General features: G+C 46.4%; 1 protein-coding gene across 1 annotated transcript; it reads right to left on the bottom strand.

The window, feature by feature from the left end:
* Positions 1 to 1,578: 1,578 nt before the first annotated feature.
* csgalnact1a (chondroitin sulfate N-acetylgalactosaminyltransferase 1a) lies at positions 1,579 to 26,914 on the bottom strand. The gene is made up of 8 exons (XM_080017391.1): positions 26,825 to 26,914; positions 17,066 to 18,446; positions 15,062 to 15,278; positions 12,503 to 12,604; positions 7,330 to 7,508; positions 7,143 to 7,237; positions 6,826 to 6,907; positions 1,579 to 4,254 (listed from the first exon to the last, which is right to left on the bottom strand). The coding sequence occupies exons 2-8, from the start codon at positions 17,847 to 17,849 to the stop codon at positions 3,968 to 3,970; spliced, it is 1,746 nt and encodes a 581-aa protein (XP_079873517.1). The 5' UTR covers positions 17,850 to 18,446; positions 26,825 to 26,914; the 3' UTR covers positions 1,579 to 3,967.

Below are 26,914 nucleotides of genomic sequence, written 5' to 3' on the forward strand. Positions count from 1 at the left end.
CGGCGTCGTAATAGCGGCGGGGCAGGCGGGACTCTCCCGGGCTCAGCCAATCAGCTGCACGCTGGGAGAGGCCACGCCCAATGGGTGGAGGGTTAGGGTTTCCGACTTCCAGGTTTGAATCTAACGCTTTATACCATTATTATATTATATTATTATTATTATTATTATTATTAATAATAATAATAATAATAATAATATCATCATCATTATTATCATGACTGTTGTTATTATCATCATTATTATTATTATTATTATTATTATTATTATTATTATTATTATTATTATTAATAATAATAATAATAATAATAATAATATCATCATCATTATTATCATGATTGTTGTTATTATCATCATCATCATTATTATTATTATTATTATTATTATTATTATTATTATTATTATTATTATTATTAATAATAAAAATATCATCATCATTATTATCATGATTGTTGTTATTATCATCATCATCATCATCATCATCATCATCATTATTATTATTATTATTATTATTATTATTATTATTATTATTATTATTATTAATAATAATAATAATAATATCATCATCATTATTATCATGACTGTTGTTATTATCATCATCATTATTATTATTATTATTATTATTATTATTATTATTATCATTATTATTAATAATAATAATATCATCATCATTATTATTATGATTGTTGTTGTTATTATTATTATTATTATTATTATTATTATTATTATTATTATTATTGTATGGCTTTTAATTCAAGCAGAGCTTTACACCCTGATTTCCCCTCCTGGTGTCTTTTTTTTTTTTCCCTTTTGTCTTTTATTTGCATTTCATTTCTTTCTACATTCTTTGCATTTACATGATTTGTGTACATGGTATAAAAGCCTGTTCAGTGCTTTGGTCAACCCCTGTTAAAAGGTTCTATATACATAGACTTTCACTTGACTGTTGTATTATTTCGGCCGACCAACAGTTCTCACTTTCAGTGTGAAACTTGAGCTTGTTCTCAATCTATTCAGATCCGTTAATTGGTACATGAGCTTGCAGCACAAGAGCTCAGCTGCGTTGATTGTTTGTTGTAATCATTCTCTTTGCGATAAACCTCTTATCTATCAAAAATATATTAAAAGGAAGTCAACCCGTTTTTTCCACCTCGGGTGACTGGATCACTTGACTCAAGTAAGGTCTCTGATTCAGGTTCATATGACTCTATCAAGTGGGAGTCACTGAATATATGTTACATTTGCGCAAGAGGGGGCCACCTTGTTTTTGTTCCTACTTGTCCTCTAAATATGTATGAATGTATGAATGTATGAATGTATGAATGTATAAAGATTAAAGCAGCTGTTTCCCCTGAGTTTCCATGAAATGCTACCATCTACAGGTAATTATATGAATAACACTGTCGATTTATCATTTAAATTGATGATATCCAAAACTCTTCCAGAAAAAGGACATTTTGACTGTATATAATTACCGTATAATGTTTGGTTATAGTCATGTGTGTCACCTCATTACAACAGTACCTGGATCAACTACCAAAATAAAATATATACAATGAAACTCCCCTTTATTCAATGACGTAAAAAAAAACAATACTCAAATGATAGTTCCAGAAAAAAAGTGTTTCATGTTTTATAATAATTACCCGATTAGAAAAAAGATGTCTGTTGTTAAATACCTTTGGTCATCTAATAAAGGGTCACTTTAATAAGATTGTAATAGTAAAAATGAAGTGCCAGAGCAAAATTTCTAAACAAAAACAACAACAAAAAAAAAAAGATATGACAAACAGAACCTTATGTTAAATCTTTTTCTGGCATCAAATGGTGGCGTCGTGTTTTATCTAACGAGTCCATTCTTTGCACTTAATGTCACATTTTCTCTTATTATGGTTATCACCACTTGTATTACACCTGGCTTTTTAGGTGTACCATCTGTGTTTGCATGTGTATATACATGCACAGACTAAATGAGAACACATTGCAGATTTCTACATGGGTCCTGGATATCAAAACAAACAAAAAGGAAAAAAAAATTCTCTGCATATTTATAATTAAAATTTGATTAATTACATGTGGTCTTGTGTGAAATGGGAGTGTGTGGTTTATCTTTTGTGTGCACAGAGGTTACATGATCATGATATGAGCATAACAAAAATATGAGTTTCAATAGACTCATTCAGACTTACGAAGCCATCGTCAATATTAGCTTGAAGAATAGTATTACTGCCGAAAATACTCATTACCATATCTCAATTTTACCACAAAGCTGTAGATATTAAACAGAATATAATATCATGTTAATCAGCCATGTTGCACAAATACTGGAAGTCATATTATCCTGCAAACAGTAAACCTATTGCTAATCAAGCCAGTATTTTAAAAATAAGCCCAAAATACAATGGATGATAACATAAAAATAAAATTGTAACTGATAAATATCCTCTTTAGAAAACTCCTGGCATTTTAATAACATTAACAACTTTTTACTCTGATTTTCTGGCCACATTAACAAAGGTTGTACTAGTCAATGTGTTCTAATACTGTATGAGGAAAAAAAAAGTTCATATAAAAAACATGAGCATGGATGGTGAATGGCAAGAAATGCAAAAAATAATAAACATAATCAATGAAATTGATTATTGGTTCATTAATAACGCTTTACAAGGCTTTTATCGAGTCCTTCATTTTATACAAGAACATGTAGTTCATTATGTGTCCAGAAGGGGGCTCCAGTGGCGCAGACAGTGCGAACAGCAGGTAAATCCTCAGTTTGTTAAACGCTCTGCAGAGAGAAGGCACATTGTGCACTATAATGGAGTCTTTCATTTCATATCTTAAGTCATTTCATGTACCAACATCCTTCGTGCATGCGCTATTTCTCCTCTTTCAAGGGGACCTATTATGCAAAACCCACTTTTCCAGTGCTTGTGCACATGGGTCTCTGATGGGCCGACTGACACACAAACTCGAAAAGAAGACAACCCAGTCAGTTTATGAGCTGTCTGTTTCAGAAAACATGTCCTAAAACGAGCCGCCTAGCTCTGCTGGCCTAATATACGTCATTGCAGTGTTATACGTCACTTCAGTAGAATCTGAACCGCCCTCCACCTGAAGAACTCCACCCACGAGTGGAGCGCCACTGCACCTGCAAGCACCGAAGCTGAGAGCTCATCATGGGTACTGCCCTGGGCTGCAGAGAACAGCACAAATCTTTTAAAAGAAAGATGAATTAATACCAACTGTCTGTGACAAAAATGCAGATAAGGCAAACCTAAGTATTTAAAGAATAACTCTGCTATGTGTTCTGTACTGTAGGCTGCGGCACATGATCTGTTCCGCGTTTCTCCAAACAGAACCGTAGATTATTTCCTTATTTCTTGCCTCAAATTTGTTCAGAAACAGATATTATGAGTGTACTGATGAGGTGAAATCAGTGGAAGTTTACAGAAAAATACAGCGGAATCCGGAGCAGAGCTCGAACCCCATTGGCTCGCAGAACGAGGGGCCTTGGGAGGGAGGCTCCTCCCATTGAAACAACCCGTTTTTCAGACAGGGTGGATCGGACGCACGTTCGAATGGCTCAAATGCATAATCTGAGTGGTATTTTCAGCAAAAAAAAAAAAAAACAACAACTTTAAAAACACGTTTCCGGGACCTCAGAGAGCAGATATTAACTTAATGTTCTCGCTTTTGTATTGAACTCCAGTTTGGCAGCAGTTTGGATACTCTGGTTATTGCCTGCAACAGGAGATGGCACAATAAAAAATGTTTACAGGTGGCCTTATCTGATTGGAACCAGTTGTTTGAAGCTGAACAACTATTCACACGTCGCTGGTATTCCACTTTGGCAGTTAAATTAAGGGGAGGTTAAATAACGCCGTCTTTACGTCCATGCAGTCTCACATCGCTGCAGAGTGACGTACGTTTTTTGGGGGTTTTTTTCTTCTTCTTCTTCTTCTTCTTCTTTTTATGTCTTCTGAGAGTTCGCCAGTTTCTGCTTGTGGAGGTGGTCTTCGATCTCGTGGCGGAAGAACAGCATGCCCAGCTGCCCGTGCGAGGCCTCGTTCATGGCTTTGGACTGCATGCACATGCGGTACTGCTCCGGAGGAAGCTCGTCGGCGCAGCGCTTCTCGTGCCACAGGTGGAAGAGGCCCCTCGACGGCGCGCGGACCACCAGCAGGTTGCTGTGGAGATACTTCCGGTACAGGTGAACGTCTTCGCCACCCCAGCCCTTGATGTCCACGTCGAACCCACCTGGAGACAAGAAAACAAGCAAAATAAGTAACAAATAATAAATACAGATGACTTCACTTTCTGGCTGTGTGCGGCCGTAGAAAAGACGAGTCACAATTAAAAAAAAATATATATATATATACAAAAGGTAGATCACACATCTTGCGTCTATACTTTCTGCTTTGTTGATTTCTTTGAATGCCTCCGAATTATTAAGAATTTGACTGCAAAGTAAAAAGCAGGTGTCTCAAGATGTGAGCGCAAAGGAATCAGGATTTCGCGCGTCACGAACCTGTTCCGTCGCCGGACGTGTTCGAACCTGCGTCGCGTAACACGTGCGGAGACTCAAACCACTTTGCTCCCGCACTCCCTGCCCCGCCTGCCCCGCCTGCCCCGCACATGCTTGGCGTGTTTCTTGATTGGGGCCGTAAATAAGACTCTCTGTATCCGTGTTGTTTGTGCCAACGACTGGCTTCGGGGTTGAACATAACTGAAATAGCCAGAGGAAGAATCTTTTTTGAGAATAGTCTGAGAATGATTTTTCTTTTTTGTTTTTCTTTTTGGCTCGCAGACAATCGCCGCCTGTGAGCCAAACACACATGGGAGCTTATCCCATTTAAACATTTTTTAAGAAATGTGTTTACCGTGGGCGCGGGGGCTAGTGTCCGCAAGAGGCCGAAACGTTGAAATGGTGTCGAAGTGAAAACACCAAAAAGAGCTGCCCGTGCCGCCGCTTAAGAGCCGACCTGATCCTGTTCCTTTTGCTTGACTAGAAGAAAACGTGTGTGTGTGTGTGTGTGTGTGTGCGCGCGTGCGTGCGTGCGTAACACCGTGCGTGCATTTAATCCATACGAACAGAAAACCTGCAGAAAACAAGTCAAGTCCTTTTAGCAACAGCAATCGTGTGTTTTTACCCTTTTATTTATATTCATCCACAACTCCTCTGTTGTCCTCTGCCCTGTGGTTTACAAAGGCACCCCGACACCCCGGCGTATAAAAGAGCCCACAAAAATCCCAAGTAACCATGAATCACAATGTTAAGTCTCTGCGGCTGTTTGTCTTATCTTCCGTCCGCTGCTTCCGGGGAGAGCGACGCCTGCGCTACCTCCTCTCCGGGCCTTTCTATATAATTAAGTAAAACAAATAAAAAAAAAACAACACGTGCGGTCGGGCGATGGAGCCGGAGCTGCAAGACCGACAAAGACGGAGAAAAACAATATTTAAAACCCGTTCGATTCAACGCAACCCGCTTCCTGCGCGCGTCAGACGGCGAGGCCCGGCCGCCTGTTCACACTAGGTGGCGCTACACAGACCGACCACAATCAGGGAGCTGTAGTATTTATTTACCTTTTCCCCCGATTTGGCAGGAGTATAATACTAAGAAGAACCGGCAACAGAAGCGAGAAAACGTCGGTGCCTGTCGCGTCAGGCCGCTCCAACCCTCCTTCTCCACCTCCTCACACTTCACACCAGCTCCCTTTACTCCACCTCTACGCTTCTTCTTTGAAACCACGACCGTGTCGCCGACTTCACCTGGCGCTCCGCTCCTGCGTTCATCACATTTGACGCCGCCGCCCTCCTCTGCTTTTTTTTCCTCCTCCTCCTCCTCCTCCGCTCATTTGCTCCCCCGCGCAGTAATTATCGATGTGTATTGACTTGTATCTCCCTCGCCATCCACGCCCTCTTTCACACCAACGCCGGCTCTCTGTTGTTGTTTTGTTTCCCCCCTCCAGTCTCTTTATCGCTTTGTTTTAAATTTGAAATAGCGGCTTTTTTTTTTTTTTGGCCTTCGCTTAAAGCGGAGTAGTTCGTTCAGATTTGTCATTGCTGTGCTTCCTGCCTGCTTTCAGTACAAGTATTTAAAGCGTTTGGCTTGTTATCAAACCTTCCCTGCGCATTCTAACCAGTCGTAGGTCCTCACACACAAACAATACTGCCACTAGTACTTTTATTACTACTATGACTACTACTATTTCTTATGATAATAGAGGAAAAAAAACAACAATAATACCATTAATAATACTAATACTACTACTAATAATAATCCCTTTGCTACATCAGGGTAAAAGTTGAGTTTTCTATCTTTTAAAAATAATAACACTATTACTTGTATTACTAATACTTCTTCTTATAATAATAATAATAATAATAATAATAATAATAATAATAATATGTTTTACATACTCCAGGCCAATACTGTGTTGTGTTATCCTTTAGGGTTATTCAAGCATCAATTGTTGTTTAAGTTTGTTTTTGTGGCATCTTGTCTATGTCATTGCAAAATGAAAAATGTTCAGGGATGTTTGGCAATAATCAATCATCAGCTATAATCTGTTTTGAGTGTAAAATGTCATAACCCCGTTGTTAAAGGGCTTAATGACAATGTAGTCACTTATAATGGAAAAGACAGATTATATCTATGTTTATTGTATCTGTCTATTATATGTTGGAATTCAAGTGTTTATCCACGGCGTTATGATATTTTGAGTTAAAAACATGAGCAACAAACTCCAATAGTATTGATGCAGGGCAGGAGGACATGTACAATCTATGTGTGCCTTATACGATGCGTTGTCGTGAAATCCCCCGTACCTATGTTGAGGAAGTCCGACCGGTACTGGCAGGTCATGCCGAAGCCAAAGTCCCTCCAGAACCCCGTGTCCTTCTTGATCACCTGAGGAGAGGAAATGCCGGTGAAATTTATGGGGGGGGGGGGGGAACTAACGGTGACACGACATCAAAACAAAGGGCGGCGTGGTTCCGGGAAACACGTATCCTTCACAGACCGCAGAGGAAATACTGCTCAGTAAATATTTATACCGCTCAGAACTTATTTCCCATCAGCGGCTGGCAGCCTGTGCCTGTAAATGTAAAGGAACCGTAAAATGGATGACGGCGCGCTGCGTTACCAGCTGTTGCTCCACAGACGGGATGTGGTCAGGACCTCCATAGATAAGGTTGGGGTTGTACTGGCTGAAGAGCACGGGGTAGAAAACCTTCTTACCTGCAAGACGGAGACAGAGGGGGCCATTAGATATTTATTATCAGCGTGTGTGCGTGTGTCCCTTTCTTTCGTTGCTGTCGCCCAGTCCCCACCGGGCTGCGCGTTGAGTCGGCAGGTGTTGAGGAAGTCGGCGGTGAAGTAGATGTCCACGTCGCAGAAGAAGAGCAGCACGTTGCCTCCCTTCCACGCCCGGGCCCCCACGTCCAGACCCCGGCCCCGGGAAAACTCCTCGTCCAGCTGGAGCAGCGTGTAGTTCTTGAAATTGGACTCCCTTCAGAGGAAGGAAAACCGAGATGGCGATGAATGTCACCAGAAATGCGACGCTAAAAACTAAAACGAGAGGGAGTGGGGGGAGGAGTAAAGAGATTTATCCAATGAATGTGACATGACTTCAATCATTCATCTGGAAAACAAACCGAACTTCTAATATTGGAACAGATGACATTTTGCTCTTTTTTGTTTGGCGAGTGGGAGGAAGGCGTCCCGTCTAAACCCCGATCACCAAAGTGAGTTGGGAAAGCATCGTCTCACTCTGGCCTCCTGGGTGGCTAAATGAGATAAGATCAAGGTACTTTATCGAATATCCTGGATGCAAGTGTCACAGCAACATGTCAACTTTACCCCACTTCCATTCAATGCGACAGTGCGCACCGCGGCGCTCGTCGGAGGTTCCTAGGTTTTCGAATTCTAAAAGATTTGTTTTTAAATCTAGTCTTACGTGGGAAAACCCGTGTTCCTCTTATTACATTTACATTACATTAAGTCATTTAGCAGACGCTTTTATCCAAAGCGACTTACAAGGGAGAATAACATTCAAGCTACATTGCGACAGAGATTAGTGTAACAACAACATTCGTGTAACAATAAATACTGCAAGGTGGTGCTAAGTAATTGTAGGTTAGGACAGGAGGTACTCACTGAAGAGCTGGGTCTTCAAGTGCTTCTTATTCCCATCCTGACGTCGTTCCATAAAGTGATTTTTATTTATTCATTTATTTATTTTTTACCTAGTAGGGACGTGATCCTTACTTCCCGCACACGTACGGTACACCAACACAAAGTTGCTTCAAAAGAGAACAGCTAATTTCCCAGCCTCACTCTCCCAGGCAGAACAAACGGGATCGGGCCTTCATGACACACGGATGACATCACATGCGTGCAAGCACGCACACGCACACGCACACGCACACACACACACACACACACACACACACACACACACACACACACACACACACGGTAGGTAGACAGAGCAGACACACAGAGCCAGACATTCTCAGATTTGTTCGAGGGAAACAAGGGTGACCAGGGGAAACATCCACAGTGTGTTTTGGCCGTTGGCAGATTGAATCATCCTCCTCTCTGCCCATACACTTTGTGTGTGCATGTTTGTGTGTGTGTGTGTGTCATTTTGAGAGACGTGCGCGGTGCGTGTGAAGGACAGGGCGAGCATGCCAGGGTGTGTTTATTTGGAGTACCGTCTACTAGCTTTTCCCGTCGTCTCAACCTCTTCCAAATAGTAATGAAGTCAAACCTTGCAGCCGTCGCCTGCCGCGATGGAAAGAATATGCTGCTTTGTCAGGAATTCATCGTTTAAAAGGCTAAAACTCTACTAAGTAACGAACCCCAGGGACCGGTCTTGAGGAATAAAAAAGTGTGTCTTCATGTTCCAAACATTTTTGGGGCTTTGAAGAGGATTTTTTATTTTTTTTAAATGACAGCCTTATGCGAAATACTTGTAGCGTTTCCTGTAAAATGTGTGTGTGTGTGTGTGTGTGTCTGTGTATGTGTGCGTGTGTCTTGATGACTGTAGGAGGAGGAGGAAGCCGGTCTCCATGCCTTCGTGAAATCACCGCAGTCTCACCTCTGTGGGTTTCACCTGGGCTGACAAGCGTGTGTTTTTTCCCACCCATTGGTGGACAAAGCCTTTAGTAGTTGAAATTTGGTTGAAGTTAATGTCAGGATAATAGCTCGAGATCCACGAATATATAAAAAGGTTAAAAATTCACAACGCTGACAAGGTACGAGCATTCGAAAGAGGCTATAACGTTGAAATCGCGCATGTCTGTGTGTGTAACATTACACGTGTATTTAAGTCACACGAACCCAAAAAAACCTGCAAAAACATCAGCAGCCGTCCTCTCTCGAGTCCTTTTACATAACAACAGTATTTTTTTTTTCCTTTTAGTTATATGTATCAGTAACGCCTGCGTTTAATTAAAAAAATATACCAGCCCACATATAAAAGAGCCCACAAAAATCCTAAGTATCCATGAATCTGATCCATGAGTCTCCAGGGAGAGCGACGCCTGAACCACGTCCTCCTCAGGCCTTTATGTATAATTTGATAAAAGCAAACAATATATGCTGTTGAGCGATGGAGCCGGGGGGGAAATCGGTGGACGGTAGCTGTCGAAACCCATGCAAAGACGAGAAAAAAACCCAAAAAAAAACGATATCCAAAAAACATCCGATTCAATGCCTATTACACAGCGATCTATAGAAAGCACAGAGGCTGGCGACCCCCTGCATCCCCTTCCTGGAAACGTAAGACGGTAAGGCCGACCGCCTGTTCACACTAGGTGGCGCTACACAGCGAGTTGAAAAGAGACCAGGGAGCTGTAGTATTTTCTTTTCGCCCCAATTTGGCAGGAGTATAATACTAAGAAAAACCAGCAACAGATGCAAGGAACGTCAGCGCTTGTCGTGTCAGCCCGCTCCAACCCTCCTTCTCCACCTCCTCACACTTCACACCAGCTCCCTTACTCCACCTCTACGCTTCTTTAAAACCACGACCGTGTCGCCGACTTCACCTGGCGCTTCACTCCTGCGTTCATCACATTTGACACCACCGCCCTCCTCTGCTTTTTTTTCCCTCCTCCTCCGCTCATTTGCTCCTCCGCGCAGTAATTATTAATGTGTATTGACTTGTATCTCCCTCGCCATCCACGCCCTCTTTCACACCAACGCCGGCTCTCTGTTGTTGTTCTGTTTTCCCCCTCCAATCTCTTTATGGCTTTGTTTTAAATCGGAAATACCGCCTTTTTTTTGGCCTTCGCTTAAAGCGGCGTAGTTCGTTTCAGCTTTGTAATTTGTGTGCTTTCCCGTCTGCCTTCGGCATTCGTGTTCAGTCACAGTATTTGACACGTTAGGCTTGTTATCCCTCCGCAGACTGTGGCGAAGGCGCAACCTCCGAGACCATTTGCGGCAGTTTGGACGACCTCCGGCACAGAGACACAGACGACGGGGTTGGAGACACCAGTTTATTGTAGAGAGTGGGCTAGTTGGAACAAGCCCAGGAGCAGATAGAGATGTGTCATGACAAGGGCTCCTCTCCTGAGTGTGTGTGTGGCGATGGGGGTTTTACCTGTTGCTCATTAGACCAAACAATGAGCAACAGGTATGCAGCCACTCTGATCCTGGGTCCCCAATTACCTAGACCAAGGACAGGTGTGGCGGCTCAAACCACACCACCCCCACACCACACTATTTATTTTACATGCTCGGCTGTGTTAAAGCTTTGCTAATTGACCGTTTCCCATTCTAACCAGTCGTAGGTCCGGGTAAAAAGTAGGAACCAGCAGGCTCAGGAGCCCGTACGGCAAGGGTGGAGACATCAAGTCCAGTTGGAAGCCATCATAGCATTTTTCAGCTTCACTTCACTCCACCGAAATCTCGCGGCACAACCAATAGTAGAGGTTTCAAAAAACACATTTTTTGTTTGTTTGTTTATGTCTCGTGGACTTCACAGGCGTTACTGGGGCAAATTTAATTTGCGGCGATGGCACTGTGGAAACAAATCTGCCCGAATTTAATGATCCACCAGATGCTGCTGGGAACCGATATTGACGTGTGTGTGTGTGTGTGTGTGTGTGTGTACGTGCATGCGTGTCTTCCTGTGTGGGAGCCCTCTATACTGCAGTGCCGCGTTAGTGTGTCGGCTTGTCTGTGCGGTTGTATGTGTGCCAGAAATGGATCTACCGTAGAGAAGAATACACAACACATCTCCCCATTTATTCAGACCAAAGAAACCAACCGGTCGTTCAACGCGCCTTGTTTCATTACGGCGGTAAAATTATAGCTTGGATAAGTCCGTGTGCACATTCACCGATCGGACGATTGGAATTGCATTGGCTGTGAGCAGAATATAAATAGCTTAACAAGCAGAAAGAGCCAGATTTGTCGGACACTGTACCAACCATGCCCGTTCTCTCTCTCTCTCTCTCGCCCGTTCCTCTCCTTCTCTTTCACCCCGTCTCCTTCTCGCCGCTCCCTTTCAGACCTTCACAGTCGTTTACCCACTCGGCTATTCACCCGCTTTCTAAAGAATTTCTCTAAGCGGCTTTACGGCGGTAAAAAAGGAACACCAAAAAAAAAACTAAAAAAAAACAACATATTGACGGTGTCTGTGTGAGCCGCGCGGCGTATCCGCTCGACACAAAACCGAAAGTGCGATTCGACGTGTTTCCTCCCATTCAAACTGAACTTCTGAAGAAAACAAACGACGACAAAAAAGAACCTACAAACTTCACCGTCTGCTGCGTCTTTAATGTGGGAGACACGGGCACGGGCGGAGACGGAGTGCCCTGCACGGCGTGAAACCCGAAATGCTCCGACTTATTCCAAACTGTCAAGCTGGGAAGAGAAGGGAGATCCCCATGGCAACCGCACAGGGGGAAATCGGCGGCTCAATTAAAAGTGGATCTGACCTCTCCGATCGCTTTGGATCCGAGGGTTTTTGGGGTTTTTTTTTTCGCGTGCGAGCGGGGGCCCAGCTCACAAAATGAATTTTTGTGTGAGCCGGCATAGAGAGGTGGCCGAATGTGTGGCACGCTGATCCATTATTCATACGGCAACAAACAAGTCAGGTTGCAGCGCTGAGGGAGAGGAAGTGTGTGTGTGTGGGTGTGTGTGTGTGTGTGTGTGTGTGTGTGTGTGTGTGTGTGTGTGTGTGACAGAGAGAGAGATAGAGAGAGAGAGAGAGAGAGAGAGAGAGAGAGAGACAGGAAGGGGGAGGGACAGGAAAAGATAGAAGAAAGATTGCAATGTGAAGAACAGCATAAGAGCAGCGGTTGTTCCGTGTGTGTGTGTGTGTCTGTGTGTGTGTGTGTGTGCGCGTGTGTGTGTGCGTGTGTGTGTGAGTGTCCGTGGGAGAAAGTTTGTAGATGAGTCGGCCGAGCGGCAGCCGTGTTTTCTCCTCACTGGTCCGTTATTTATCTCCGTTTTTGGTGTCAGGGATCTGGTGCCGGCTGTGATTTTACCCACCTGGACGTGTTCTCCAGAGTGCTGCGGACCTCACTCATCTGCTCCTTCCCAAAATACACCACTGTCAAATGGACGCGACCGTCCTGACGCACACACACCTCCCTGTGAGGACGGACACACACACACACACACACACACACACACACACACACACACACACACACACACACACACACACACGGAGTGAGGAACAATAGATGAAAGCTGTCTTACATAAAGCTCCGTTAGGGGAATTGTAGGAAGGAACAGCGCTGGCGTTGGGGGATGTTTAAAAAAAAAAAAAAAAAGAGAGAGAGAAATGAAGCGGAGGGGACACACAGTGGAAGGACACTGCAGGCATTTTAGGACAGGTGAAATGGGCTACACACACACACACACACACACACACACACACACACACACACACACACACACACACACACACACACACACACACACACACACACACACACACACACAGGGAAAACCTTTTTGCTTCTGTTACAATCAGTCCCTTTGTATTGTTGTCTTCTGTGTCTGCGATGCAGTGTAAAAATTCTTCCAAAAGACAGGCATGCGTTATGGATATTGAAGGTTTTTGGCTGACACGTAAATAGCCATGTATACACGCAATATACAGTATAGAGTAGATTCAAGAATCAAGAGGTTTATTTGTCACATACATATACATACTTTAATACATATATGCAGTGAAATGTCTTTGCAACGCACCCGGAGATTATGCACAATTGTTACTAAACCGAACATAATAGCTACTTAATTCCTACCTAGCAACTAACTGAAACTAACTGATTCCTAAAAACATAATGCAGTCAGTAAATAGAATAATATAAATACAATTAAATAAAAATTAAATAAAAATACATATAAAATAAGACTCAAATAAAAATAAAATAAAAGTATATATATATATATATATTCATTTATACATTTCTGTATCTCTCGTTTTTTTATTTTGTGGTGCAACATAAATGCATTCCAACATGCAGTGCTTGGATAGGATGTCACGGTGCATTTAAAACACACACACACACACACACACACACACACACACACACACACACACACACACACACACACACACACACACACACACACACACACACTTTTCCTGGCTTACCTTCAATATAGATGAGGTTAAAGTGTTTACTCAGCAACCCTGCGAGTCTTTTTAAAGTAGCTCGACTGGCCGTGCTGCTGTGTATTGAGCGCCGCTGTTCTACCCAGGGAGCATTTTAACGTGCGGTGAGGCTGCTGCTTAGCGAGATTTAACAAGTAAAAATAGCTTTGATAAGCGGCAGCGAGCGCATTCCGAATCACATTCATCTTTTCCCCCGAGCCACTCAAGTGAAAAGCAAACAATTCGTCATGTAGGTGTTTAGTTTCCACCGTTGTGAATCAAACCGTAATCACTCCCCCATTACCCTTTTGTCATATTTTGTCCCATCTGTGCATATTTCGCCACGGAGAGTAATTATAACGTGACGCCTGGTTTTCCCGGAGGGATCCAAAAACCCGGTTGGAAAAACACAATTGCTCTGGTTTCAGCTTTCCGGCTTTAGAGAATTTGAGTAATTATGTAAGAGCCTCATTGGAAGACCGAAACGCTCAAATCTCACACAAAACGTGCTTATTTGCTGACAGCGCCTACTGACCTACTGAAAGGCAGTATTCTGCGTGCGCTACTTTACATTGATATTTCAAACTGCTATTCCAGAATTCTCCTTCCCGCTCTCGGAGAAGTAATGATGAGATGGCAGAACACGGTTTTTGTTCGTTTGGTCTTGTATAATAAAAAAAAAAGCGGCGCTCTTGTCATCCCACAGGTTAATCATCAACCCGTGGGATTAGTCACATAAATAAAGAGTGGCTTCGCAGGTTGAGGATCTCGACTCCCCTCGCAGATTACTGCATCTTGGATGCGGCGGTGTACACAGGGTATTTGTATGCCAAAAAATGTAAAAAAAAATTAAAAAGTAATTGTTATTGCAGACACAAAACCTTAAGCCTACATAGGAAGGTACCCTGAATTAGAGGAGTCGAGTGTCTCTGTCTTTAAGAAGCACTTGAAGACCCAGCTCTTCAGTGAGTACCTCCTGTCCTAACCTACAATTACTTAGCACTACCTAGCAGTATTTATTGTTACACTAATGTTGTTGTTACACTAATCTCTGTCGCAATGTAGCTTGAATGTTATTCTCCCTTGTAAGTCGCTTTGGATAAAAGCGTCTGCTAAATGACTAAATGTAAATGTAAATGTAAATGTGTCCTTCCCGGAATCACATCAGAAACCAACTTCCTTCCCGCTGGCGAATAATTATCTCATACACTTTTAAAAAACAATTTATTATTTTGAGAGCGCACAATAGAGCTGTAGAAGAGCAGCGATGGTTCTCCACTCCTCTGACGCCCTTCCGTCCCCCACCGGTCGTTCATCCCGCCACAATCCTCTTCACCGGCGCTTGTGTTTCCTGTTTGGAGCCACGTTAGAGAGGGGAGCGCGTCGCCCACGCGCCGCAGAGCGCCCCAAAACTGATCGAGACCCAGAAACGTACTGACCTGAAGTTGCGCATGAAATGTTTGAACTTGTCCGTCCGCCGGGAGAGCGGCACGACGATGTTGATGGGCACGTCGGCGGTGTCCACCCGCTCGTTCTTCACCTTGATCAGCGGGCCGAAGGGACGAAAGAGCACCAGGCGCCGGAAGTCCCTGCTGGACGCGCCCCGGAATGTCAGCTCGTACATTGTCCCTTTGTCTCGCTCCGTTCGAGCGATACCTGGAGAGGTGCCGGAGAGAGCGGTGAGTACCGTGGGGGGGGGGGGGGGGTCTCTTCGCAACGTGTCCGTGCAGTAATAGCGTGATATGACAGCGCCACCAAACTGGTTTTTTTGGGGGGGGGCAATAACTAAAAAAAAATACCTGAGGATTTTCATGTTTCAACATTGGCTTTGTCAAACAATTCTTATAATAACTATAATGCGTCAACCCTACATTGGACGTACTCAACATACTGCCCTTACTCCAAAAGCGGAATTGGAGAGAAATGATCAATAAAAAACGCTTTTAAGTTTGAGGTGATTATCGCTGTGAGAGAGCATATTGATCTGTTTTGTGTTACATATCTATTCATTTTCTCCGTAGCGCTCAGCCCCCATAACTCCCTTTTCACGGTCTTACAGCGTAAGAGATGTACGATACGATGACAGCCAAACTCGGGGGTACGCATATATAAGAGAATTTCAACGAATACGGGATGCAAATGTATGCAGACATAATAGAGGTGTAGGAGTGTGAGCTGGAAAAGTAACCCGCTCCCACCCATCGGTTCTCATCCGTCCCTCTTTGTGATATTGTTTTGAAGACAAAGGCTGCTGTTTATTCATTCTTTTCGGGGCCTGGTTTACGCCGACATATAACGTTTTGTTTTTTTCCGCTCCAAACGCCGAGCCCCCGAGCTTTTCCCAAAGAGCGCGCTCTCCCAGCATTCACGGCACCGCCGAGCATCCCGTCGCCCCGGTATCTGCTGGCGTTTCTCTGCCAAGGACAGATGAAGAGTGCGTCTGTGGGCGTGGACGGGAGATACAAAGCAGAGGGGCAGGCAGGGTATTTCAGACCACAAAGGAAAACAGTCTCTCCGGACCGCGCCAGAGAGCCACGGAAACAGCTGTACAGAAATGCGCGCACGCACACGCGCACGCGCGCGCACACACACACACACACACACACACACACACACACACACACACACACACACACACACACACACACACACACACACACACACACACACACACACAGGGCCCGTGGGAAAATGAATTTTAAATGGAGAGGGAAGGTGGAGAGCAATAAATGAAGCAAAAAAATAAATAAAAGCGCGCACGTCTATATGTCTGGCGGCCGCTCTCTTATTTTCGATTTCTGAGCGTGTCCCTTCAAAACCGTCTATTTGAGTAAACAGATGCATCTGCCCGGAACAGCAGCGCAATTACAGAGTTTTGCGGAAGCCGCTTTACTCTCGGCGACTCTTCGGGGTATTTCTTTGGTCTCGGCAGGGGAGCGCGTCGGTGCAGCTTTGAACGAGCCCCAAAAAAAGGTCATTTCAGGCAGCGTCGGCATCTGTGGTGTTCCCCAGTTGTCCTGAGATGATGTCAAGAAGCCATGCGCGTATATACGTAGTGACATAAACAAGACAATTTTAAGAACACATAAACAACCAGCCACGCACACCGTCTGAGAGGATATAGCCGAACGGCCTGGCTTCCTTATTTTGTCGGTCTCTTGCTCTCTTCCATTCTTCCTCCCTCCCTCCCTCCCTCTCCTTCCCTTTCTCGGCTTTCCCGTCGCCTCACTCGGAGGGACGGCCGCGACTCCGAACAACGGGAGGGCCCGAACACACAGCGTCCGAAGGTAGCCCCGTACTCCTTCTACATCTTGCTTTTGTATTATCTTTTAATGTGCTCCGCAGACAGGGGGGATCTGTGCGGCTAGTTAAGGGAGGAAATGCAAAAAGCAAAGGGAATTCATCAAAGTGTGGAGGGCGGAGAGGGAGAGAGTTTTTCTCACCTTCTACGAAGTCAGACGGCGTGTAGACCTTGCTGGCCTTGTCCGCCGCGCCCCTCCTGTCTTGATGGAACGGGACTGTGTTGAGGCTGTGGATGGCCGTCTCCAGTGCCTCCCCGAGCTCCTCCCTCCTGTCTTTCCTAACGGGCTTCTCCTCGGGGTGACGCGTGAGGCCCATCTCCAGCTGGTACACCCTCTGCAGGGTGAAGCTCTCGAACGGCACCACCGCGTACTCACTCGGCAATCTGCTGCCGACGTTCACCTCGGCCCTCGACAGCTGGCTTGTCAGGAACTCTTGGAGGTCCGCCTGCTGGCTCTTGGCTCCCTGGGCCTCCCCGAGACCGCCTCCCAGGACCCCGGCTCCCTGTGCCGGCCTTGGGCCCCCTGCCCCGGCCGTCTTCTCCAGAGTCTCCTGCACTCCTTTTAGCTGCTGGCTACGCTCCTGCAGGGCCTCCTTGAGTTGGGCGATCTGTTTCTTCAGGGAGGTGATGTGGAGGCGGTGCTGCTCCTCGCGCTCCTGGAGGAGGGCCTGGTAGGACTGCGCGGGACCCCCGCCCTGGACAAACCCGGCCCCGGCCCCGCGTGTCCCACCCGCCCCGGCCCCGGTCCCTGTCCCCCCCAAGGCGGGGTGGTTGTGTCCGGCGCGGGGCAGGGCATGGCTCAGTGGGGGTTCGTCGGAGCGCGGGGGGTTGCACGTCATAACATAGAGGAGGGACAGGGTGCAGCAGAGAAACAAAAGAACCCCGCCAACACGGGAAACCCAGGCTAAAAGACCACGGCGCAGCATCACAGACACGCTCGCGACGCCGATGCTTACAACTCAGGATGTTCGGCAGGAATCAGCTCAAATACAACGGGGCCGGCGACGCGGGACAAAAACGTCAGATGACTTCACGAACCAGCCGCTCCAACAAAACTGTTGGAATGATGGATTACTCAAGAGCAGTGAGCAGAGGGGGCCGTGTCGGACAACATCGCTGACGTTATCAGTATGAGGTCATACGCCCAGGCACTAAGTCACTAAAGTACGCTTTTTAAATACACTGTATGTTATACCCTCCGGTCTATTCTCCGTAAAAGTTTCTTACGCTGTCACCGGTTACATTATTATTTATCCGTGACTCGTCGTGTGCTCCTAGCCTCTCAGTCTGAAAAAATTGGCTGTCGCAGAAAGGCTGAGCGTGAGAAACGGCGTGTCCAGAAATAGGAGAGTGTCCTGACATGGTAGGGCGCTAATAAGAAGCCGAAGGTTTGCGAGTGCGCATGATGACACACCAGCCCGTACGGAGGCTGATGCAGAGGGCGAAGGGCTACGTTCCATGAGAAAGCAAATCCTCGCCGGTCCCCGGTGGTTTCCTCAGATGCTGCATAGTTTCCCTGAGCTCTGCGGGATGGGAGAGAGGGAGCGTAGCAGACAAACAGACAGAGAGAGAGAGAGAGAGAGAGAGAGAGAGATGGAAATCAACATCATTATTAAAGCTGGGCACTTTTTATTTTTTTCCCCATCCTATAAACGTTTTTTTTCAACTCAGGCACGGACGTCAATGAGTGCGGTTAATGTGTCGGTCTGCAAACAACAACGCCGGTCACATTTATTTATTTTTTAATCATTTCAATCACATTTTTGGGGCTTTCCCAATCGTCCAATCGTGTCAACTCTCTATTACAGGGGCGACGCCACAAAAATCCAGCCTTATTAGATGTCTGTTACCGCCGCGATCCGAGACTAAAGCGGTTAGTAAAAGTGGCGCTGTGTGAAATCCTGTTTTGTCACAGAGAATCAAACCTCCCCAGTGTCAGTGCAAAACCTCCTGTCTCTCCAGCTCGTCGTGCGTTAGATATCCCAGTTCCCGCCCGACGGGTGGTGGGAGGAAGCGAGGTCCCGGCGCTATCAGAAAAGAGCCCCAGTTTCACGGGGGAAGCTCGAGATACCGGCCAGCTTTATCAACGTGGTTCAGAAAGACGTGGGAACATCAACACAACAGCTGGCTGTAGGGGCTGGTGATTTTTTTTGCAATCTACAGCGTTTTGCATTGCAGAGCAGTATTCCATGCCGGTTTAGGTCTGTTCAGCTTTAAATTGACATTACACGTCTTGGCTATTTTTCCTCCACCCGGACTAGTAGCGCTCCAACATGTCGACCTCTACTCCGTCACGCCGCAATTCGCTTCATTTCAAAGTACAAGAGATCAGGGAACGTGCCCTGGAATTTTCGACGCGCTCGTTACAGAATGTCTCGCGAGGCAACAATTTCAACCTTCTAAGCCAAAGTAAGCATTCCACCCCCGCAAGCGCGGCTCCTCGAAAAAAAAAACAATGTCCCCGACGCGCGGACACGTGAAACTATGAGCGCTTAATTCTGCGGCGTATTCTCATGGACATATTTAGACTGTCTGTGTGTGTACAAATGAAATGAACTGCTGCGTCACAAAAAAACAAACGTATTCTCAACCAGGAAAAAGGTCATGTCCTGCAATTATAGTCATCTTAAAAAAGTGGGCGTATACTGTATCTACATTTGAATGTCATCCAGTATGACCCTTTTTGAGGACACTCTTTTTGGTTGTATGCATATGTTTATTAAAAGCAAGCAAATATATATATAGATATATATATTTTGTGGCTGTGAGTTAGTATGGGTGTGTGTAAGTGTGTATCAGTCTACGTCTCTGTTGACTCCCCACACAGTTGGGTCTTTGACCAGGCTAGGTGAAGCCAATCCTAAAGAAGGGATTAGTATATTGCAGGAGTGAATACTTGACTGTGTTCTAGCCGATGGTTGAAAAGGGGCAGACCGGGTGTCTCTCACCCGGCCAGAACTCCACCAATGAGATCGAATTCTTGCGGGGAAAAAAAAAAAAAAAAAAAAAAAGCAGCGCTCCACACATGCCAGGGCGGGGGCCACTGAATACGGTATGACTGATTCGAGGCCATGTAAGCTTTTCGACAAATCACATTAGCATCTTCACAGTCTCGCAGCATTCACCTCCAAACCTCACAGAAGACACGGCACAGCAATAAATAGTTTACAGCCGTGGTAGTTTTCCCATGAAGGAGACGTAACATTCCCATATTTATGGGCCGGGAGGAAAAGCAACCTCCTCGAAATGGTTAAGTTGTGTCGTTTGAGTGACTTTATTCTCCCTGCCTCGTCCGTTCAGATCATGAGGAAATAGCGCTCCGGCGATATCAGCGAAGGTTGACGAGCACATTTATTAATGAAATGAAATTACCCCAATACCCGAAATGATCACATGGAAAAGATTGTCTACGGCCAAGCCAATCAATTTTCTGCTCTTCAACTCTTCAGAGGGGTTGGGCAGCAAGGAGGCTGCTGGGAGATTTATGGAGTGCGACTGGGAGCCAAACCGCTGACTCTCGCTGGAATTGAATGACTCGATTCAGCCCCCTGGCTTTGACTTCCCACGAGGGTAGGCACGGCTGTCGTATGGCCGCGGCTAAGTCGCCACGTCTTCGTCGTGAAAAAAAAAAAAAGAAAAAAAAGTGGAAAGATGTTCTCCATGACATATCCATGTTTCACGCGCTTTCTCCTTCATGAAGCACTCCGTTAAGCGGTTCATACCTATATCATCTGCACAAGTCACTTGAGTCACCTCCTCCACCGACCCAACCGTTCCCTCGGCGGCGGAGTCGCAGCGTTTTACGCCACCACCTTCTCCTGACCTCATCCGTGACGCAATGTCCAGGGGTGGCATTCACGGGGAACAGCATATTTCAACAGCAATTACCCAAAAACTGCCAAACAAAACCCACATTCGTGACGACATCAGGTAATGCAACGGCAGCCTTTTGAAACCGCGCACCGGCAGCCTTCCACAATCTGGCCCCGTCCGGCCAGCCTGGTTGGTAACACCCCGGACCCGTTTCCCCCGGAGTTGTTGATCACACTCGGCCAACGCTTCCATTACAAATCTTGCGCAACTGTCCCTTTCTAGTTCAATTATGATTCACACAACAGTATTTTCGCTACAAAATGTGGGGGTTTTTTTTTTAACCGCCAACAACCGAGAGAAGATAGATGACCTCAGCTTCCTGGAAAAAAAAAACAAAAAAAACAAACAAAAAAAAACAACTTTAAAACACGACATATTTCAGTTAGGGGAAGGAAGGACAGGAAACAGACAGAATGAAAGATCAAATAAATGACAAAGAGAGGAGAAAACAGAGAGTGGATACATCAGCAAGATGGATAATGATCTAGTAGAGTGATGAACAGAGAGACATTTTAATTGCTGATCTCGAGGAGCATCTGGTTTAGCGATGGAAATCACTTCCTGCACCTCCTACTGCAGCTTCTTGCCCACAAGGCATCGACTGTGCGTGCGTGCGTGTGTGTGTGTGCAGCATGTGTGCAAGGACACGTGCGTGTGTGTGTGTATGTATTTCCCTCCGTGGAAAATATTTAAATGTCTTTTCAATACCTGATTAAAAGTACATTTCTGCACGTGTGCGGGCGCGTCTGTGTGTGCGCGCATAATAGAGCTGGGGTTTGTTTTTGTTTTTTTAAGAGTGCAGAAAAATAATAAACCCATTGATGGGATTGTCGTGTTGGATTGAGCGGGAGTGAGCTTCGGTGGTGAGAAGTCGGGGTAAAGCTCGCCGAAGGAAGAAATGAACAAAACGACGCACCGCATCGACCAGAGCAGACCTGACTGCAGTCACAGCACGGCTGCAGATATGACACAAGAATGACAACTTCATAAGACTGTGTGTGTGTGTGTGTGTGTGGTGCGCGCGTGTGTGTGCGTGCGTGCGTGTGTGCGCGTGTGTGCGTGAGATGCAGTTGTTTCCAAAGGCGAGCACGCATGTCTCTGTACTACAATAAATAAGAGGACAGACTCGTTATGTGTAAGAAATCTTGGATGTAAATATGTGGCCTTACATGTAGTCTTTGGCATTTAAAGTCGTGGTCTTATCCCGACGTTGGTCTCAGGCCATGGCAAAGTGGTTGAAAAATTTTAAATCGCCGTGAAATAAAAACTGGCTCTCGATGCAAGTCTGCAAAAAAAATTTGAAAAAAAAAATAAAAATAAAAAAAAGCGGGAAGAAGAACCCAAACGGGAACAACCGGGTATTTGCAGGTATTTGCAATTCCTACAGATAGCCCAACAATAACAAACCCCTAATTACCCTGTGGTTACTCCTTTCCGTGTTTGTTTCCCTCCTCCCTCTGTTATGTATTTGTTATGGGTCAAGGCTGTTTGTGTGCATGCTGAGTGCGTCGCCTGAGGAATGTCCGGGCTCCTGCGACTGATCTGTCTCAACCAGCCCCCTGGCTACCTCACTGTAAAAACATGAAGAGTGCCCTGGAGGAAGGTCACAGCATGGAGGAGCATTACTGGTGGCCTGGACCCCTTGAACCAACGGGAGGAAAGGAAGGGAAATGAAAAGGGAAGAGGGGGAGAGCGTGTGGGGAGCAGAGGAGGGGGAGAGAAGGGGAGAGGAGAGGAGAAAATGAGAGGAGAAAAGGAGAGGAGAGGAGAGGAGAAAAGGAGGGGAGGAAAGGAGGGAAAGAAGGGGAGAGGAGAGGAGAAAAGGAGTGGGGAGGAGAGAAGGAGAGGAGAGATGGGGAGAGGAGAGGAGGGGAGAGAAGGAGAGGAGAGATGGGGAGAGGAGAGGAGAGGTGAAAGGGAGAGGAGGAAAGGAGGGAAAGAAGGGGAGAGGAGAAAAGGAGTGGAGAGGAGAGAAGGAGAGGAGAGATGGGGAGAGGAGAGGAGAGGAGAGGAGGAGAGGAGAGGAGAGAAGGAGAGGAGAGATGGGGAGGGGAGAGGAGAGGAGAGAAGGAGAGGAGAGATGGGGAGAGGAGAGGAGAGGAGAGATGGGGAGAGGAGAGGAGAGGAGGGAAAGAAGGGGAGAGGAGAAAAGGAGTGGAGAGGAGAGAAGGAGTGGAGAGATGGGGAGAGGAGAGGAGAGGAGAGAAGGAGAGGAGAGATGGGGAGAGGAGAGGAGAGGAGAAAGGGAGAGGAGGAAAGGAGGGAAAGAAGGGGAGAGGAGAGGAGAAAGGGAGTGGAGAGGAGAGGAGAGAAGGAGAGGAGAGATGGGGAGAGGAGAGGAGAGGAGAGGAGACGAGGGGAGGAAAGGAGGGAGAGGAGAGGAGACAAGGGGAGGAAAGGAGGGAAACAAGGGGAGAGGAGGTGAAGAGCAGACAAGAGAGGAGAGGAATAACGATTGAGAAAGATATCTGGTGGAGGCAGAAATGTAACCCTGCCATTGTTTGACAGAGCTATTTCCTGTTACGCAGGAAACAATCGCATGAGATGGTATCAGATGGTATCAGATCACATCAGATCACATCAGATGGTATCAGATCACATCAGATGGCATCAGATCACATCAGATCACATCCGATGGCATCAGATGGCTGCAGATGGTATCAGATAATGTCAGATTGCATCAGATCGTGTGAGATAGTATCAGATCGTATCGTATCAGATGGTATCAGATCGCATCAGAACGCATGAGATCCCATCAGATCGTATCAGATAGTAATTAGATCGTATCAACTCGTATCAGATCTTTCATTAGACAGAAATTTCTCAATTTTAAGATGCATCGCGATGCGGATGCGGACGACTCTGCATCATTGCAGTGACAGAACATACTAGAGATTGGAAATATAATTAGGCCTACATGAAAGAAAAAACCCGGACCCTCCCAACAATTTCGAATTAACAGATTTTATTGTGATTAAAATAACAGCATACACAAAATTGAATTATCTCCATCTTGATCGGGAAGCTCCGGTGACGAGGGAGATCAGGTGCTGGACCGGCCAATCGGAGGCCAACGCTGCAGGACGTGCGGCGTGACGTCGACTGGGCCGCGTTTCGCTCCGGCCCCGATGATGTCAGAGAGTTTACGGAAGTGGTGACGAACTTCATTGCTAAGCTAGTGGAAGATGTGGCTGCCACGGTTACGGTGCGACACCGTGGGTTGACAAATCCATACGGGACGGACCGAAGCGGCGTCCTACCAACCGAGCAGGGCTGTGAAAGACACAAGGCGCCGGTACCGGGAAAGGGTGGAGTGTCCGTTCCAGCTGTCTGACGCCGGAAACATGTGGCAGGGATTACGGACAATTAGAGACTGCAGAGGCAGAGCTACCACCACGACGAATGCTGACGCTTTCGCATTGGCCCCCCTGGTTGGCACAACGGAGCCCAGTTCCGCTGCCGGAGGTGAGCGCACTGAGACAGGTGAACCCCAGGAAAGCAGCCGGTCCAGACGGCATCCCCGGACATGTTCCCATGTTCTGGCGCAGGCCTCGGTGCTGATGGTTAATCAAGTGAGCTTGGACTGGACGGCTGGACTCAGGTGACAAAGACAGTGATCAGAAGACGAGTATTTTTTAAGTACTGGTACAAAGTTTTAAGAAGACGCACCAGGGGGCTGTTCGAGAAGAGAGCCCCGATGTCTGGGGCCGGCTGGTTATATAGTGTCTGAGGCGGCCTTCACCGGCGGATACGGTTACTGTGAATGGCGTAAAAGCTCAACATTGCTTTGTGACACAAGTTTGACATTCAACAAAGATCCTTATGTTCGGGAAATTCTGGGGAACATCGTGTGCACCCGCACGTAAGCACAGAGACTGGCTGAGGGACTAAATAACATGACCTTATATGGTTACATGGAAAGTACAGAGCAGTTATAACACAAAAAAAAAGGAAATGGAGGTGAGTGTGATGACCCATCTTTACCAAAAAATGACATCAGTGCCCGGATAGAAAATCGGGGACGCGATACATTGAGATGCAATTGGAGATGCATCGAGGATCGACGACAGGTGAATCGTAATCGAATCGAACATCGCGAGGCCAGCGAAGATTCACACCTCTGGTATCGGGGGGGGGGGGGGGGGGGGGACGCTGCACAAATGGAGGAAAGAGACAACGCCCAAAAGAAAGACAGCCGAGACGACGGAGGATTTCCCTTGAGAAACGGCAGAAAGGAGCGAGGAGAGAGAGAGGCCGAGGAAAGGGTTCTCCGGAGTCTTCAGGTTCCCTCAGGTGATTCTCCTTCCCGCTCATTAGGGGCCACCTTCCCCGTTGCCAGACCCCGGAACCTCCTCTACGACCTACCAACGGGAAGGCCCTTAAAAACACACAACACTCTTCTATTTCACCACAGTTCAGCCTGTGTTAACATCGCCTCTCCCCCGCTCCTTGGTCATGCAACGTCGCCGCGCTCGTGTTCCACCACCTTGAAGAGCAAAGGCGGCGCTAAGTGCGGGGCGGCTTCAATTAAATCCGAAACGAGGGAAAGCATAAAAAACGGGATGAGAGCCAAGAATAATCTGAAACCATTTACAAGAACAATAGTCCAGCTTCAAAACAAACCACGTTCATTCCAGCCGCCACCCAATTCCACATGTTCTATAACACATGCGGAGGAGGATGCTCCCTTTTTTTCCCGGTCGATCACAATGAAAAACCCACAACCATAAAAAAAACAAAAAAAACAGGATACTGCAATGCAAGTCAATTCGTTGTTTCACGTGAGTGCAAATGCGCTTAGATGTGGGAGATTAATTACGAAACAAACTAAATTGAACACGGCGAGTGGGAAAGAAGCTAATCCCCAACACTGAGATGGGGCGGAGATACAGAACGTTGCTCCACACACGTGCAATCACGTTTGCATTTCCCCCCAAAAAAGCAAGAAATACGAAGGTGCGCGTACTCTGATTTCGAGAGGCGTTTGTTCGTGCGGTGCCCGGTGCTTGTGACTGTATATTCATTTGTAACCCTATGGACCCCCCAGGAATCCATTTGGCGTCCTCAAAATGACGTTCGGATAGCGCGGGCCTCGGAAGAAGTCTCTGCCCGAGAATGGAAACAACACCAACTCGCGTCGCAGGGTTTCACCCGTGTACTAAAAACCTGCAGATGCAGGCGAACTGGAAGCGAAACCTCCTCCATTGACATTTAAAGACTCTCTCACGGATTTCTGCAACCGTGACATCACCCGCTGTATCTCATTGTGTCTTGTCAATAGCAAAGGGCCATTACATCATCACCACTCAAATGTAATGTTATTTGATGCGTGTAACATGAGCGATGGCAAACTCTGCTCCAGCTGCCAGTGTTAAATGTGAGGGACCCCATTGATTCACACGCCAACGCATGTTTATACACCATGCGTTCTACACACACACACACACACACACACACACACACATGAATGAATGCACGAATGAATGGCCACAAACAGAATGAACTGTGTATCTGGCGTTTTATGTAGAGTCACCACTGCCGAACTACGCGAACGACCACACAATCTGCAAAAACAAAAAAACAAAAACAAAAAAACACAAGTGGTAAGTTGTGAATCAAGCATTTCAGTGAAAGGTGCTTATTAATCAGAGCGCTAAGCAGGATTAGAGCCAATTCCCTGATTGAAAAGGGGGGCAAAAAGCGCGGCGAGACGGACGCGGACGCGGACGCGGGGGGGGCGGCCGCCGAGTTCCCACGCCACGTGACTTTGTTGTCAAATTGTCAGCACTTCTGACAGTTCGGACGTTCTGGCACCGAGCTAAGACAAAAAACAAACAAACAAACAAACAAACAAACAAAAAAACCCTCGGGCTGACTCCGAAAAACCGCACGTTTGAGCATCATTTGAATCACCGATGAATCGAAAGCGGCGTTAAAACGTGAACGCCGCGCCCACGGCGGGCTCCGCGCTGCTACGTCCCGCGCGACAGTGGGCTGCGACCGCCGCGGGTTCAGAAGCCGGACTCACCTCCTGGTCCCGGCGGCTCCGTCGGTGCAGCTCGGTCCGGGGGTCGCTCCGTGGGTGTGGAGCGACGGCGGTGGCCGGGTGGGTGGGTCG

The sequence above is a fragment of the Zeus faber genome (genome assembly GCF_960531495.2).
Source record: "Zeus faber genome assembly, chromosome: 17".
In the NCBI taxonomy this organism is placed as follows: Eukaryota; Metazoa; Chordata; class Actinopteri; order Zeiformes; family Zeidae; genus Zeus; species Zeus faber.

Excerpts from the sequence above, each read along its gene's own strand:
- csgalnact1a (XM_080017391.1), bottom strand. The coding sequence starts at position 17,849 with ATGCTGCGCCGTGGTCTTTTAGCCTGGGTTTCCCGTGTTGGCGGGGTT. Across the intron at positions 15,279-17,065 it reads GCCGTCTGACTTCGTAGAAG|GTATCGCTCGAACGGAGCGA; the intron begins GTGAGAAAAACT and ends GCACCTCTCCAG. Across the intron at positions 4,255-6,825 it reads GTCGGACTTCCTCAACATAG|GTGGGTTCGACGTGGACATC; the intron begins GTACGGGGGATT and ends TCTTGTCTCCAG.